General features: G+C 39.8%; 1 protein-coding gene across 6 annotated transcripts in view; it reads left to right on the top strand.

The window, feature by feature from the left end:
• NBEAL1 (neurobeachin like 1) overlaps positions 1-12,532 on the top strand; it is a 132,841-nt gene that overhangs the window by 76,677 nt on the left and 43,632 nt on the right. For 5 of the 6 annotated variants that reach the window (XR_012646386.1, XM_075001046.1, XM_075001048.1 and 2 more), the window contains 10 exons: positions 600-733; positions 1,905-2,064; positions 2,162-2,264; positions 3,358-3,514; positions 5,033-5,191; positions 5,638-5,797; positions 6,483-6,571; positions 7,848-8,426; positions 8,944-9,119; positions 9,452-9,605. Coding sequence is in view for 5 of the 6 variants with exons in the window: in XM_075001046.1 (XP_074857147.1) it covers positions 600-733; positions 1,905-2,064; positions 2,162-2,264; positions 3,358-3,514; positions 5,033-5,191; positions 5,638-5,797; positions 6,483-6,571; positions 7,848-8,426; positions 8,944-9,119; positions 9,452-9,605 (1,871 nt within the window). In the remaining variant the exon portion in view is untranslated. The remainder of the gene's footprint in view (positions 1-599; positions 734-1,904; positions 2,065-2,161; positions 2,265-3,357; positions 3,515-5,032; positions 5,192-5,637; positions 5,798-6,482; positions 6,572-7,847; positions 8,427-8,943; positions 9,120-9,451; positions 9,606-12,532) is intronic. The other variant, XM_075001047.1, reaches the window with a different exon arrangement.

Here is a 12,532-nt window from a genome sequence, read left to right as displayed (position 1 = left end):
AAGGCAGAATAGCCGATTGTTTCAGTGTTCCTTGACGTGGGGAAACAATGGACTATTTTATTTTACAGACCAGTAGCCTTCAGTGTTTTAGTTAAATTATTGAAGCTATTCTTTAATTTTATGGATAATCTTAAAATGAAACCACAGATTTCCCTCATTAAATTTTAAGAAAACTATTTTTAAAAAAAGCTCTTCAGCAGTGCTGACTTGAGAGCCTCAAGAGAATTCTTGTAGTTTTAGCAGCAGTCTCTTAGAAAACAAGACATGTAAAGGCAGATGTGGGGAAAGAGGAGAGGTGTAAAGTAGGTGGAGAGCAAGTGCAGAATATGCAAAAGAGGGTCCAGGTTGCGGCGTAGAGACGAGTATCTTCTCAAGTCACAACATGCATTTGATTTGTTCTGAGGGTGCATATAATGACGTCTCCTCTACATCAGTGGCTCTAAACATTGACCATGGCAAGGTAGGAAATGCCAGTGAAAAAAGGAAGCCGAGAACAATAGAGGGGAATAAAAACACTTAATTTTATTTCTCATTCATCCTAATTGGACACGCTAATGCAATGATAAAACAGATTTTTAGCTGAATATTTTGGTTTGCAGAGGCTCGCCTCGAGAAGAACATTGTTGCAACTTTCATCTTGACAATAAAGCACTTTGTTCAAAGACACCCTATTAACCAAGATAATCTCATTCACTCCCATGGAGTTGCTACCCTGGGAGCCTTGTTACAGAAGGTGAGTAAAGTTATTCGTCGTGTAATCAGTGTTATGGGTAAAATCCTGACACCACTGAAATCCACTCAGGCTGTGGATCTTAGAAAAGAGATGACTAAAGGGTGGGTGGGATATGATAGAGGACTCTCAAGTCATGAATGGTGTGAAGAAACTTAATAGAGAAGGGTTATTTACACTTAATGTAACACAAAAACTATGTGTCACCCAATGAAATTAATACGCAGAAGGTTTAATCCAAGTGTAGGGAAGTACTTCATTACACAGTGCACAGTCAGCCTTCAGAACTTACTGTACAGGGATCTTGTGAAGGCCAAAAGTATAAATGGGTTAAAAAAAGAAGTTCATGGAGGATAGGTCTTTTCAATTACTGTGATTCAAGATGGTCAGGGATACACCCACTGTTCCTGGTGTCCATAAGCCATTGACTGATAGAAGCTTGGACTGGACAACAGGAGGTGCATAACTTGATAATTTAGAGGCTATAAGGTGAGAAGAGATTATTTTGATCATCTAATCTGACCTGTACGTTGTGAGCCACAGAACCTCTCCCATCCACTCCTGCAGTAGACTCATAACCTCTGTCTGAGGTAATGACGTATTTTTAAATCATGATTTAAAGACTTAAAGTTACAAATAATGCATGATTTACTTTTGTTCAAATCAGCAAGTGACTTTTGCCCCCTGCTGCAAAGGAAGGTGAAAACTGTACAAGGTCTCTAACAAGCTGACTTGGGGGACAATTCCTTCCTGACCCCAAATATGCCAATCCTTTAGATTCATCAACCAGACATTACAGTGAATGCTTTCCCAAGTAACTTAGAGCCTTCCTGACCTAGAGTCTCACTTCTAGCCATTGGAGATATTTGCTACCAGCAATGGTCCGTGTGCACTTGTAGGCAATCTCATCATACCATCTTCTCCATAAACTTACCAAGATCAGTCTTTAAATCTGTTAGGATTTTTGCCCTCCTTGCTCCCAAAACATTTGATCAGAATATAAAGGAATTATTGAATTATTCAAACAATTGTTTGCTTTAGCAGGGTTGTTGTAAGGAAAGCAAATATTGTCGTACAAGACCAAGGAATTGGTCTGATTTTAAATATCCATTTTATAGAAAATGGCTGTGAAATAACTTATTGTATCCCCTGTGCCCATGTGTTTGAATTTCAGGTACCTGGCAACTTGATGGATGTGAATGTACTGATAGCTCTGCAGTTATTGATAGAGCAGGTCTCTGTGGAAAAAAATGTGCAACTCTTGCAACAAATGTATCAATATTTACTCTTTGACTTCAGTATCTGGAACCGTGGAGACTTCCCCTTCCGTATCGGTGAGATCATACAACTTGAGATATTTGGTTTCAGCATAGCTATCATTGCTTTTCATAAATCCCTAATTTAGGTTCTAATGTAAGCTTTATATTTTAGGACATGTACAGTACCTGTCCACAATCATAAAAGACAGCAGGAGGCTCTTCAGAAGGAAGTATGGAGTGCAGTTTCTACTAGATACACTCAGAATTTATTATGGGTATGAAGATTATGCTGCTTCTTAATTTGTGGTCTCCTGTTACCTTTTTCACAAAAGGACAGGCAGAAAACATGAATTAAAAGTGTGAGCTGGTAAAGGTTTTGATTTTTATTCTCCTTTATCTTTCCCTTAACTTCTGTGTGAAAACTAGAGTGTAGAAAGCTCATACCAAGAGCACTATAAGTGGAAGGGAAACGAGCAAGAAAATACAGGCTGACTGCAAGATTTTTGCCTAGGATTTAAAGTGAGGGGGTGAGGGTGGAGGGGAAAGGTTGTAACAAAAGAGTTTGAGTAACATGATCTTTGGGGTCTTTAAGCAAATATAAATCCATGTCTATAATTTTCAGTGGTATCTTCAGAGAAAAAATGGCTAGATATTTATGTAGAAAATTGAAATGCTTCTACAGTTCTATTTAGATAAGTTCTTTGAGACAAGAGCCATCTACTGTTAATATAGTACAGGTTGTACCTCCCTGGATGAACTCTCTGGTCTAGCAACAAGACCACCAAAGTCGCTGGACCAGAGAGCTCCAGTGGCAGAGGTTGCCCGCAATCAGGTGTGCTGGCAGCCTCTGGAGCCTGCCAGCAGCCCCTGAGGTTCAGGGCAGTGGAGCTGGTATGTTGAGGGGAGCCCAGTGAAGAGGCTGGGGGCCTGACCTCCCCCGATCCAGCAAATTCACTTGTTCATACCTGAAGGTGCAAGACCACAGAGGTCCAATGTATACCTAGTACCCTGGATTCTAATTGTCTACTCCAGTAGTCTGAAGGAGTGGGTCTTACCCACAGAAGCTTATTACATATTGAATTTATTAGTCTTTAAGGTGTTATGGAACTGCTTGTTGTTTGTAGTACTTAATAATGGTAAGTCCTCCAGATCAGGTTTAGGTCCACATCTGGGGGTTTATCATGCTCCACAACCCAGATCTGCTTTTTGCTACTCCCATTTTGTCATATTGAGTCTGACTTCAAGGATAACATGCAGGGTTACGAAAACAAGTAGTGGAAGCATTAGCAGAATGATACTTCTAAATCAGAGATTGTTTAAAGCAAGAAATGTATGTTATTTTTACAGTCTTTTTCTTGTCTTTGTTAGTAGTGGTTCTAAAGACAGTGACTTGGCTCCAGATGACATCAGAACAATACGGACATCAATATATGGACTGATCAAATATTTCCTATGCAAAGGTGGGACACATGAAGAAATACAGAGCATCATGGGATATATAGCTGCAACTGGTGAAGAGGAGCAGGTATTTAATGGGGCAGTGGTGAATTTGTAGTTGCTTCCTGCGTTTGTGTTTAGGAGCTTTGACCAAAACTTTGAAAGATAAAGGGGAAAAAAAAATCGAATGCAGCATATGTTGCTACTTTAAATAGAATTAAGACTGTTGTGGGACTGCATAGGAGACCATGCAATGGGCAGTACTTAGCTGCTGATCCTTTTTTTCTGGTAAGCATACGAATTAGGTAAAACGCAGAGTGATTGGATATCAGTATTTTTCTAAACATGCATAAAATGGAGAGAATCGAACTTCATTGCTCTAAAGTTGTAATGATTATTTTTTTAATATTGTATTGATCTGGTGGGTGGTTCTCTCTTCATCCTCTCTCTCCTCTGTCTTCGACTGTCTTGTCCCTCTCTCCAGGGCTGCTGGTAGAGGGATGTGGGGAGGAGCTGCTGCCCTGGGGCCCAGCAATCCTGGCTGCCCCTACCATTACTGCTGCTGCAGGAGCAGCAGCAGCACTGGCTGGAGCCCCTGGCCCTTTAAATCACCAGCAGAGCCCTGGGCAGCATAGGCCAAGTAGTGCTGAAGGGCTGGCTGCAGGAGGCTAGCCTCCAGCTCTGTTCCTCCTGCCCCAGGATCCACCCTTTCCATGGGTCTGGAGGCTGGTGAAAGTTGTGTGACCAGGCTGGCTTCCCCCATTACAGATTTGTTCTCCTTTCTTCTAGTTCTTCCTTCATCCTTCTTAATGGTTACTTCACCAACTTAACTGAATCTCACACCCCCCCAGTCCCATCTGCCTTTTTGCCATCTTTGACACACTCCTCAAAACCTCTCTCTTCCTGTCACTGTTCCTCTTTCTGCACAAGATTCTTCAAAGAGAAATTTGTCAAAATATGATGTGGCCTGTACCCTCCCCCTGACTCATCTTCCCTCCTTCCTTCATCTCCTACAACTGTCTTCTCCTTATCCTTGATGCAGAAATTTCTCATCTGTTAACCTCTCTGCTTGTCCCAACAATCCATCCCATCTCCCGATCTCTCTTGTGCCTGCTCTTGTTCCCTGTTTTACTTAATGTGTCACTCTTCATTTGTCTCACAATACAAATGTGCTTTCATCATTCCTTTTGTAAAAATACCTATCCTTGCTCCTCACTTGCCTCTCCAAAACTCCTATCTCCCTTCGCTAAGTTCACTGTACATGTTCTTTCCAAATCGCTATCTGGAGTTCCTCCCTTCTGTTTTTGTAGTGCAGTTGGGTCTTTGGGCCTCTTGGCCCTATAGTAATATAAATAATGATAAACCCTTTTGTTTACTGTTCAATGCAAGTTCCCTAAATGTGTATGTATTACATAGATGCAGCCTTACGGAAACTAGTGCTGGTTGTAAATATAATCAAAAGGGGCACTGAGATTGTTTTGAAAACATAGTGCAAGATAGTGGGTATTTGGGGGGGGGGGGGAAGATGTTTGCTCTCAAGGTAGGCATTATAGTCAAGATTGCATGGATTGTGGGTTTTATTTAAGTATGTGTTTTTATTTTGTAGCTCTGTGGGATTCTTGATGTGCTCTTCAGCCTACTTCATACCAGCCCAAGCCGGGACCAGCTTTTCTTGTTGCTGTTTGAACCAGGAAATGCTGATATCCTCTATGCTCTGTTACTGAATCAGAGATACTCCGACAGGCTAAGGGAACTTGTATTCAAGGTAATATATTTAATGATAAGTTCTTGAATGATAACCCTGCAAACGTGTGTTCTCTTTCATCTGAAATATCTTTGGCAGTTAAACCATGTTTTAAAATTGATAGAAATTTATGTAAAATATATTAATTTAACAAACCTGCTGATAGTTATTTATTATTAGTAGTACACTGATTAGAAATTGTAAGTTCTGCACATTCATTACTTATTGAACTTATCATAATGGAAGCTGTTATATTCCAGTGAAGTAAAATATTTGAAGATTTGGCATATTTAAAGATCTAGAAAGCATCTTCATTTATGTTTGTATTAGTATTTGTTTTGAGGCATTTTTATAAAGAATGATGCACAAATTTATTATTCATATTGTATTAAGAAGTTGCTTGGCATTCATAGATAAGACATGTAATTGTCTGTACATATGTGATTTCTGTGTATCTTTCTTCACAGATTGTAGAGCAGATGCTGAAATGTACTAAAGTCTATGAACGGAGTAAACAACGTATGAGACTCAGAGAAGTGGGATACTCTGGGCTAGTGCTCCTTCTGAATGATTCTCCAATTACCGTTCCTCTTATTAAAAATCTTCTTAACCAAATTCTATATGCAGGTAATCCCTGCTACATTTAAAAAGAAGTGTACATGTTTGATTATGAATTATTTGCTAAATTCTTTTCCCTATTATTTATAGTGATTATTTGTTGTGATAAAAACCAAGCTAGTTAGTATAGTTACGCTATTCTAAATGTGCTCTAAGATAACACATTTATGTTGAAAGCTTAATTTTTTTTCCAGTATTTAAATATAACTTCTTTAAGGTGAGCTGCAAAATAGTTGCATTTGTCCCATTTCCTAACTCTTAGGGTGTGTCTACACTTGCATTCCTCTTTTGAAAGAGGTATGCAAATGATGTATAAATTTGCATATTCCACACCTTATTTGCATATTCTTTCAAAAGAGGCTTCTTCAAAATTAGAAGAAAGCCAGTGTAGACGCTACTCTTTCGAAAGCAAACCCATCTTCGAAAGAATCCTTCTTCCCATTAAATAAAGGGAAGAAGGATTCTTTCGAAGATGGGTTTACTTTTGAAAGAAGCTCTTTTGAAATTAGAACATGCAAATGAGGTGCAGAATATGCAAATGTATACCTCATTTGCATTTTGACTTACCTCATTTGCATCCCTCTTTCGAAGGAGGAATGCAAGTGGAGACACACCCTTGATGTATAAAGAGAGGCTCAAATGTGTTTTTTCCAGTTTTTTTTGTATGATGTCTATTTCTATTCCTACTCTGTAGATCCAGTTGTGAATTACAAAGACCTCATGGCTGTGGTGCACCTCTCTCATAGAGCAGATATAAATGTTAGAGTGGCCATCTGCAAAAAGGTTAGTATTCTTAAAAACAGGAGGCATTGACCCCATTGGCTTTGGAAGCTGCAGCGCATATATTAGGGGTTTGATATTTAATTAATTTTGAACTATGACATGCTAATATGTGTGTCTCTGAAGAACCTGACCTGCTGTTTCTATGCCACGTGGTACTGTTTTCAGTGATTTTTAAGATGGTCTACACTTTTGGATCGTAAAATGTCAATTATTGCCTATAGGTTAAAACAGTTCTGTATTTACTATGACTGACTTCTCTCAAAGGACATTTAAATGATCATGAGCAGAGTTTTCAGAATTTTACTCAGTTATTTTTAAGAGAACATTTTCTATTTGTGTTTTATGCTTAAATAATTTGAGCAGACAGAAGGTTCAAGGCTGAAACCCAAGTTTAGTGTGATCCTAGACTGCTGCTGTTAGTGCAAGTTTTTGAAATATTGTACGGTGTTCGCGAGAGGTTGGAAAATAATGTATTGGTCATAAGTTGCATCACAGTTAAAGTGAGTTGGAGATTCTGATTGTAATACTGGTGCATGAATGTTCCTCAATGTGTGTTTGGGTATATAGTACTATTATTTTTCCTTTTTTTCTCTACTAGCTCAGCTGTTTCTAATCTTATTTGTTTTGTTGTATTGATTTTGTAACTGGTGCGCTGAACATGGATATATGTTGTGGCTTATGTGACTGCATTTTTGTGGAAATGGTTGCAAAACCCTGGGTAAAAGATAGTAACATTACTGATGTGCTGTTGCAAGCTTTGCACTTTATTTCAATATGTAGGAAACTTTGGTTTTGTATTTAGAAATATAGTTTTCTGTATTTTTTTTTAAATTATACATCATTAGCTTTTAGTAAGTTATATTCCATTTCTTACCACACATCATTTTTCTTCATTAAAATAAGATGTGCGTTCAGAGGAATAGGAATAAAGCGCAATTTTCAGAATGATTGAGACTGTGATAGCCAACTTATTAATCATTTACAAATAATTTGGAAAGCAATGTGATTGATTATCTTAATTCATACAAAATACTGTAGATCCATGTATATTTAACATTCTCAGTGTTTGTATTTCACTTCCCCTGTGAAGAATTATGTAGGTATTATGAGTTCTATGCCTATTGACTAATATTACAAGACCATTTTTCAGAAGGCATAAAGTGTCGTGAGTATGAAGTGTGTAATTTAATGACTAGAATGACTGCAAGTATGTAGGCTGCACAGGTTAATGTGCATGTGCTTGAATATTTAGCATGACCTCTTGTGCTCTCTCCAGGTTTTACAGCTTTTACATTCCCAGCCGGATGCAGCACAACAGATTTCTCAACAGCTCGGCTGGCAGGAGACGTTGGTTAGGCTTTTTCTAAAGGAAAACTCTGACTTCGGGATTGGACTTAAAGAGAGCAGGACTGACTCTACAAAAGAAGATAAAAAAATTTCAGCTGAAGAGCTTCAGAAATGCTATCCTGATCAGGCAGAGGGGCGGGAACATGGTAACTTTGCCTCAGTTAATGGTTCATGTGATCGTTGGAACACAGAAGACAGCAAATCTTTAGATGTTACCACACGTTTTTCTGGTACATTGCTGGAAGGCACTTCTGTGGAAGAGATGTCTTTCAGGTCAGAGGATCAAGAAGCGTTATGGGACAGTAATCCTTCACATTTGCATTTAGATTTGTCTAGCATGGACTCTTATGAGCTGGCTGATAGTGGGAATCAAATGGCTGACAGCCTGCCCAGCACACCATCACCCATTGACAATTCAAAGCCGTTCGCCAGTCAAACTGACAAAGAGCCAGGTGTGATCAATGATACCGGATTCAGTGTCGATCTTTCAGTATTTGAAAACCAAGGAGTAAGTAATCCTCCCCCTTCTGTCTAAATGTGTATTTTTAATTATTTTAAAATATCCCTCCCCAATTTAACAGTTATGCTGTTCTTCCGCTAACAGAAGAGCAGATGAAGCAGCTCATTTGCAGTGAATGATAATGCTGTTTATGGGATAAACACCCAAGTTTTTAACTGTGGTGGTTTTTTTTTTAAAGTTTGCTGCCTGAAATTGTAACTTTATTCTTTTATACCAAAGCTATATTGGAATGACCTCATCCTCACCAAGGAAAAAGTTGTTTTATGGCCAAATCCATGGTATTAAGTGTCAAATTTAAATTCTTACAAAGAAAGTAAGGTGAATATTGTTTAAATAATCTGAACAAAACATCACTGCAGCATGATTTTAGGTTGATGTTTTCATTTACCCTCTGTAGGGTACAATGTTAAAGATGATGAATCTTTCCAGGCATTGTGTATTATAACGAATAAGAAGCTTCCCTGAGCCAGTTTGAACAACAGAGAATGAATTCTTTGTCTCATAGGGATGTGAAGAGGAGCTCATACACTTGCTCACAGATGTCCTGCTTTGTGTGATGTGGAAAGGTTTAGAAAGGATTGATGATGCTGTCTGGATTGAGAGGGGACAAGTGTTTTCTGCACTGACCAAATTGGGGATATCTAATGAGTTACTACAACCATCTGATGAAATAAAACTCAAGTGAGTATAGTGTAATAACCGATTTCTACTTTTCCTTTTGGAGAGGAAGAAATAAAGATGGAATAAGGGTAACATTAAATACTGGTGAAAGACTGAACTGATTTTACTTTGATCCCCTTCATACTTATGCAGGTATGATCAGATGTGTAACTATTCAAATGTACCTATTTATAAATGGAATTTATTTAGCCCATTTTTATGAAAATCACTTCAATCTCACTGCTAATATTACTGCATGTACTTTAGATCCACTAAGTACTAAGTGGCTTTAAAAAATCCCACTTACTCACAGAATATGTGAATATTACTGTGGGATTTTATTTTCCATTCAGCTTGTTAGAGAAGATGCTGGAATGGACAGTCACTGATAACAGAGACACGAAAGCTCTTCCGACACATGCAGAAAATGCCTTGCGGCTCCTGCTCGTTGTCCAGGACTTTCTACAGGCAGAAGGGCTGGTTAATACAAACTTATGGACAGAAAAGGTATCGTAGCTACCTAATGGAAATTCATAAGTGTGTGTGTGTGTGTGTCTATATTTCTCATAGGAATTTAAGTTTCAGTTTTTAGGATACCCCTTAGGATACCGATTTTGTAACTTTGGAATTAAGAAGTTCAAATTTAACCAACCTCACCTCCCCACATGCTCCTCACAAAGTTGACTTATTGCTGGCACTCTCACTTGGCAAACATTGACTGTTGCAGTAGTGCATTGTGGGAACCTATCCCACAGTACCCTCATCCCCATAGCATTGCTGGTGTTTGAGATCATCTTCCCACATTGCTTAACATGGGAGGTGAATGAGGAAAATGCAAACATCCATTTTTCCCTTTGGAAGGAAGGAAAAGCAGGGTATCCAGAGAGGTGGCAAAGAACTTACAGAAATGTCTGTCTTTTGTAGCTGAATTCTCAACTGGCCATCCACTGTCTCCCCTCCCGTGATTGTATCTGATCCCTGAAAGTAATACAGGGCCCCTGTAAAGCTTGAAGAAAGAGAAGCTAGGGAGGTTTTTAAAAAGGAGGAGAGTCTTTGGCTTTCCGGTGGACTAGAAGGCTTCTGTACAATGGCAGTGTTCTCAACTGGCCAACCACTGAGTGTCCTGCCTCCCATCTTTGCATCCGGTCCCTGAAAATAATACAAGGCCCAGACCCTATTTTCAAAGTTAGAGGAAAGAGGATAGAAAAGTCTATAAAAATGTTTGACTTTCCTCCTCACTACGCAGACATTGACAATATGGGCGATGGCAGTGACATATCATGCTCTGAACTTATAACAGGAATCTCAACTAGACACCCCCCGGTCCCCTGTCCCTCCTTGTGTTTCTGAGGGGTTCAAAGCATGAAGACATATAGGACAGAAGTACCAAACCAGCAGGTGTCTGCAATGGACAGCAAGCTCCTGAAAATATTTTTGGTGGGGTGTGCGGGTGTGCTGTGGTCTGCAGCTGCAGAGCCACTTGGAATGTTGAAGTAGCGCCCACCTGCGACTATCCTAGCTGCCAGGGGAGACCCCACCCCGGCAGCTGCAAGCCCCCCCAAGTATCTTAGTTGCTGGAGTAGACCCCCACCGGACAGCTGTAAGCCCCCAAATATCTTAGTCACTGGGGAAACTTCACCCTGGTGGCTGCAAGTCTCCGAAATTATTTTCCACCCTTGGAGCCCTAACGGTATGCAAGCTAGGACGTGATGATGTTGCCTGGCAGCCTGCTCAGCACTGAATGGCAGGCATGTCCTTTGATTGGCTCAGGGGCTACCCAGAGATGTGGCTGAGCACGGGAAACACCCCGACTACGTGGGGCCTGTGGAGGTGGGAGTGGGGTTTGCACACAAGTGTAAACCACCGAGAAGTTTCTCAGCATCTCATGCAAGCACGAAATCCATAACAGCCTTGTTGCTGTTTGGTGTGGTGGGGCAGCAGCTGGCACCAGGCAGCATAGTAAAAAAAAAATAAGTGTAGAGACAGAACCACGAGCTCCCTGCAGGGGCTATTTGTAATGGGTACGTGTGCTCCCAGTGCTAATTGGAAAAGCAGACAGAGATTTCTCAGGCTCTCGCACAAACATGAGCCTGCAGCCCCAGACTTGCTGCTCCCACTTTGAAATTCATGGTGTTCCTGTTACCTAATTCCATCACACCTGGAGAGCATCAGTCAGAGCGAAGCACTGAGGAGCATTATGGGTTACATACGGGCCACCTCTGAAGGCCAGAACATTTGACTTTAAGATGTGGTGCTTCCACCCTGGCCTTTAATTGAATTTTTGAATTCAAGCTTGACGCTATTCCCATCACGTAATGGCAATATTGTAGTCTTGATATTAGTGCTCCCAAAATCAAGCTAATGGTATTTAAAATCAAGACAGTCACACAGTAATATTGAGCTAACTGCCTTAAATTTGAATTTATCTTGTAGTGTAGATGGAGCCCCTGCTTTTAGTCTCCACTGCTTGTAGTGCATGACTCTCAGCACCATCAACCACAATAAGCGTATTTATATGGTTGTAACTATTGCCTTGGTACCAGTGCTCTTGGTACCATAGTCATTTCTTTGCCACAAAAGTCTTCTGCTATTTGGAGTACTGGAATCTCCACTCCTTGGTACTGACCTTACTCTGGCTTGCATGGTACTGTGACAACTTACTACATCACCCAGATCAGCTCCTCCTTCATCCTCCTCCTCCTTATCACTGAATAGACTTTCTTAGATTATAAAAAGATGAATTGTAAGCTAGGAGCAAAATTGATGACATTAGCCTAAACCTGGGAATTTAAAAAAAAAAAAAAAAAAAAAAAAGCCAGAGGTTCCGAGTATTTCCCGGGATCATATTGGAGGTTACAAATAGATCAGGGATCCTGCTTTCTTGGTATTCTCAAAAGTATCATGCACACCAGTGAGGGTAATTAAACTATAATTTTAAATTTATATAAAATGCAGAGAAATGGCAAAGGACTGTAAGATAAATGCACTTTTATGCTATACTTTTAAGTATAGAGTCTCTTTTTCATCAAAACAATCATAGTCTCAATTACTGTATTTGTAGAATTTACATGTGCTGGAGATGATTTAGAAAAAAGCATGTTTTTTTATATACACCAATAACTTTTAGCTCTCTCCCCCTCCCCCCAAATAAAAAATGTTTTGTCAAACTGCACTGGGTAGCTGTGCATTGCTGAATCCTGTCACAATTAGCTGTTGAAAATCTGTCCCATGGTATATTTAGTTAATTACTTGGGGTTAAGTTAAAGTATGGGTGACAGCCTGCTTTTTTTGTGTTTTGGTAGTGTATATCTATACAGCCTGTGGCTGTGAGGCCTCCTGCCATGGTTCAGGCTTGGGTTTGTGTTACAGTGCTAAAAATTACTGTATAGACATGGTGGATTGGGCAGAAGCTTCAGATTCTGTTCTAGCTTAAA

This window comes from Carettochelys insculpta, chromosome 8 (genome assembly GCF_033958435.1).
Source record: "Carettochelys insculpta isolate YL-2023 chromosome 8, ASM3395843v1, whole genome shotgun sequence".
Lineage (NCBI taxonomy): Eukaryota > Metazoa > Chordata > Testudines > Carettochelyidae > Carettochelys > Carettochelys insculpta.
The sequence above is the reverse complement of the archived record's forward strand: the minus strand, read 5'-3'. Positions and strand labels throughout refer to the sequence as shown.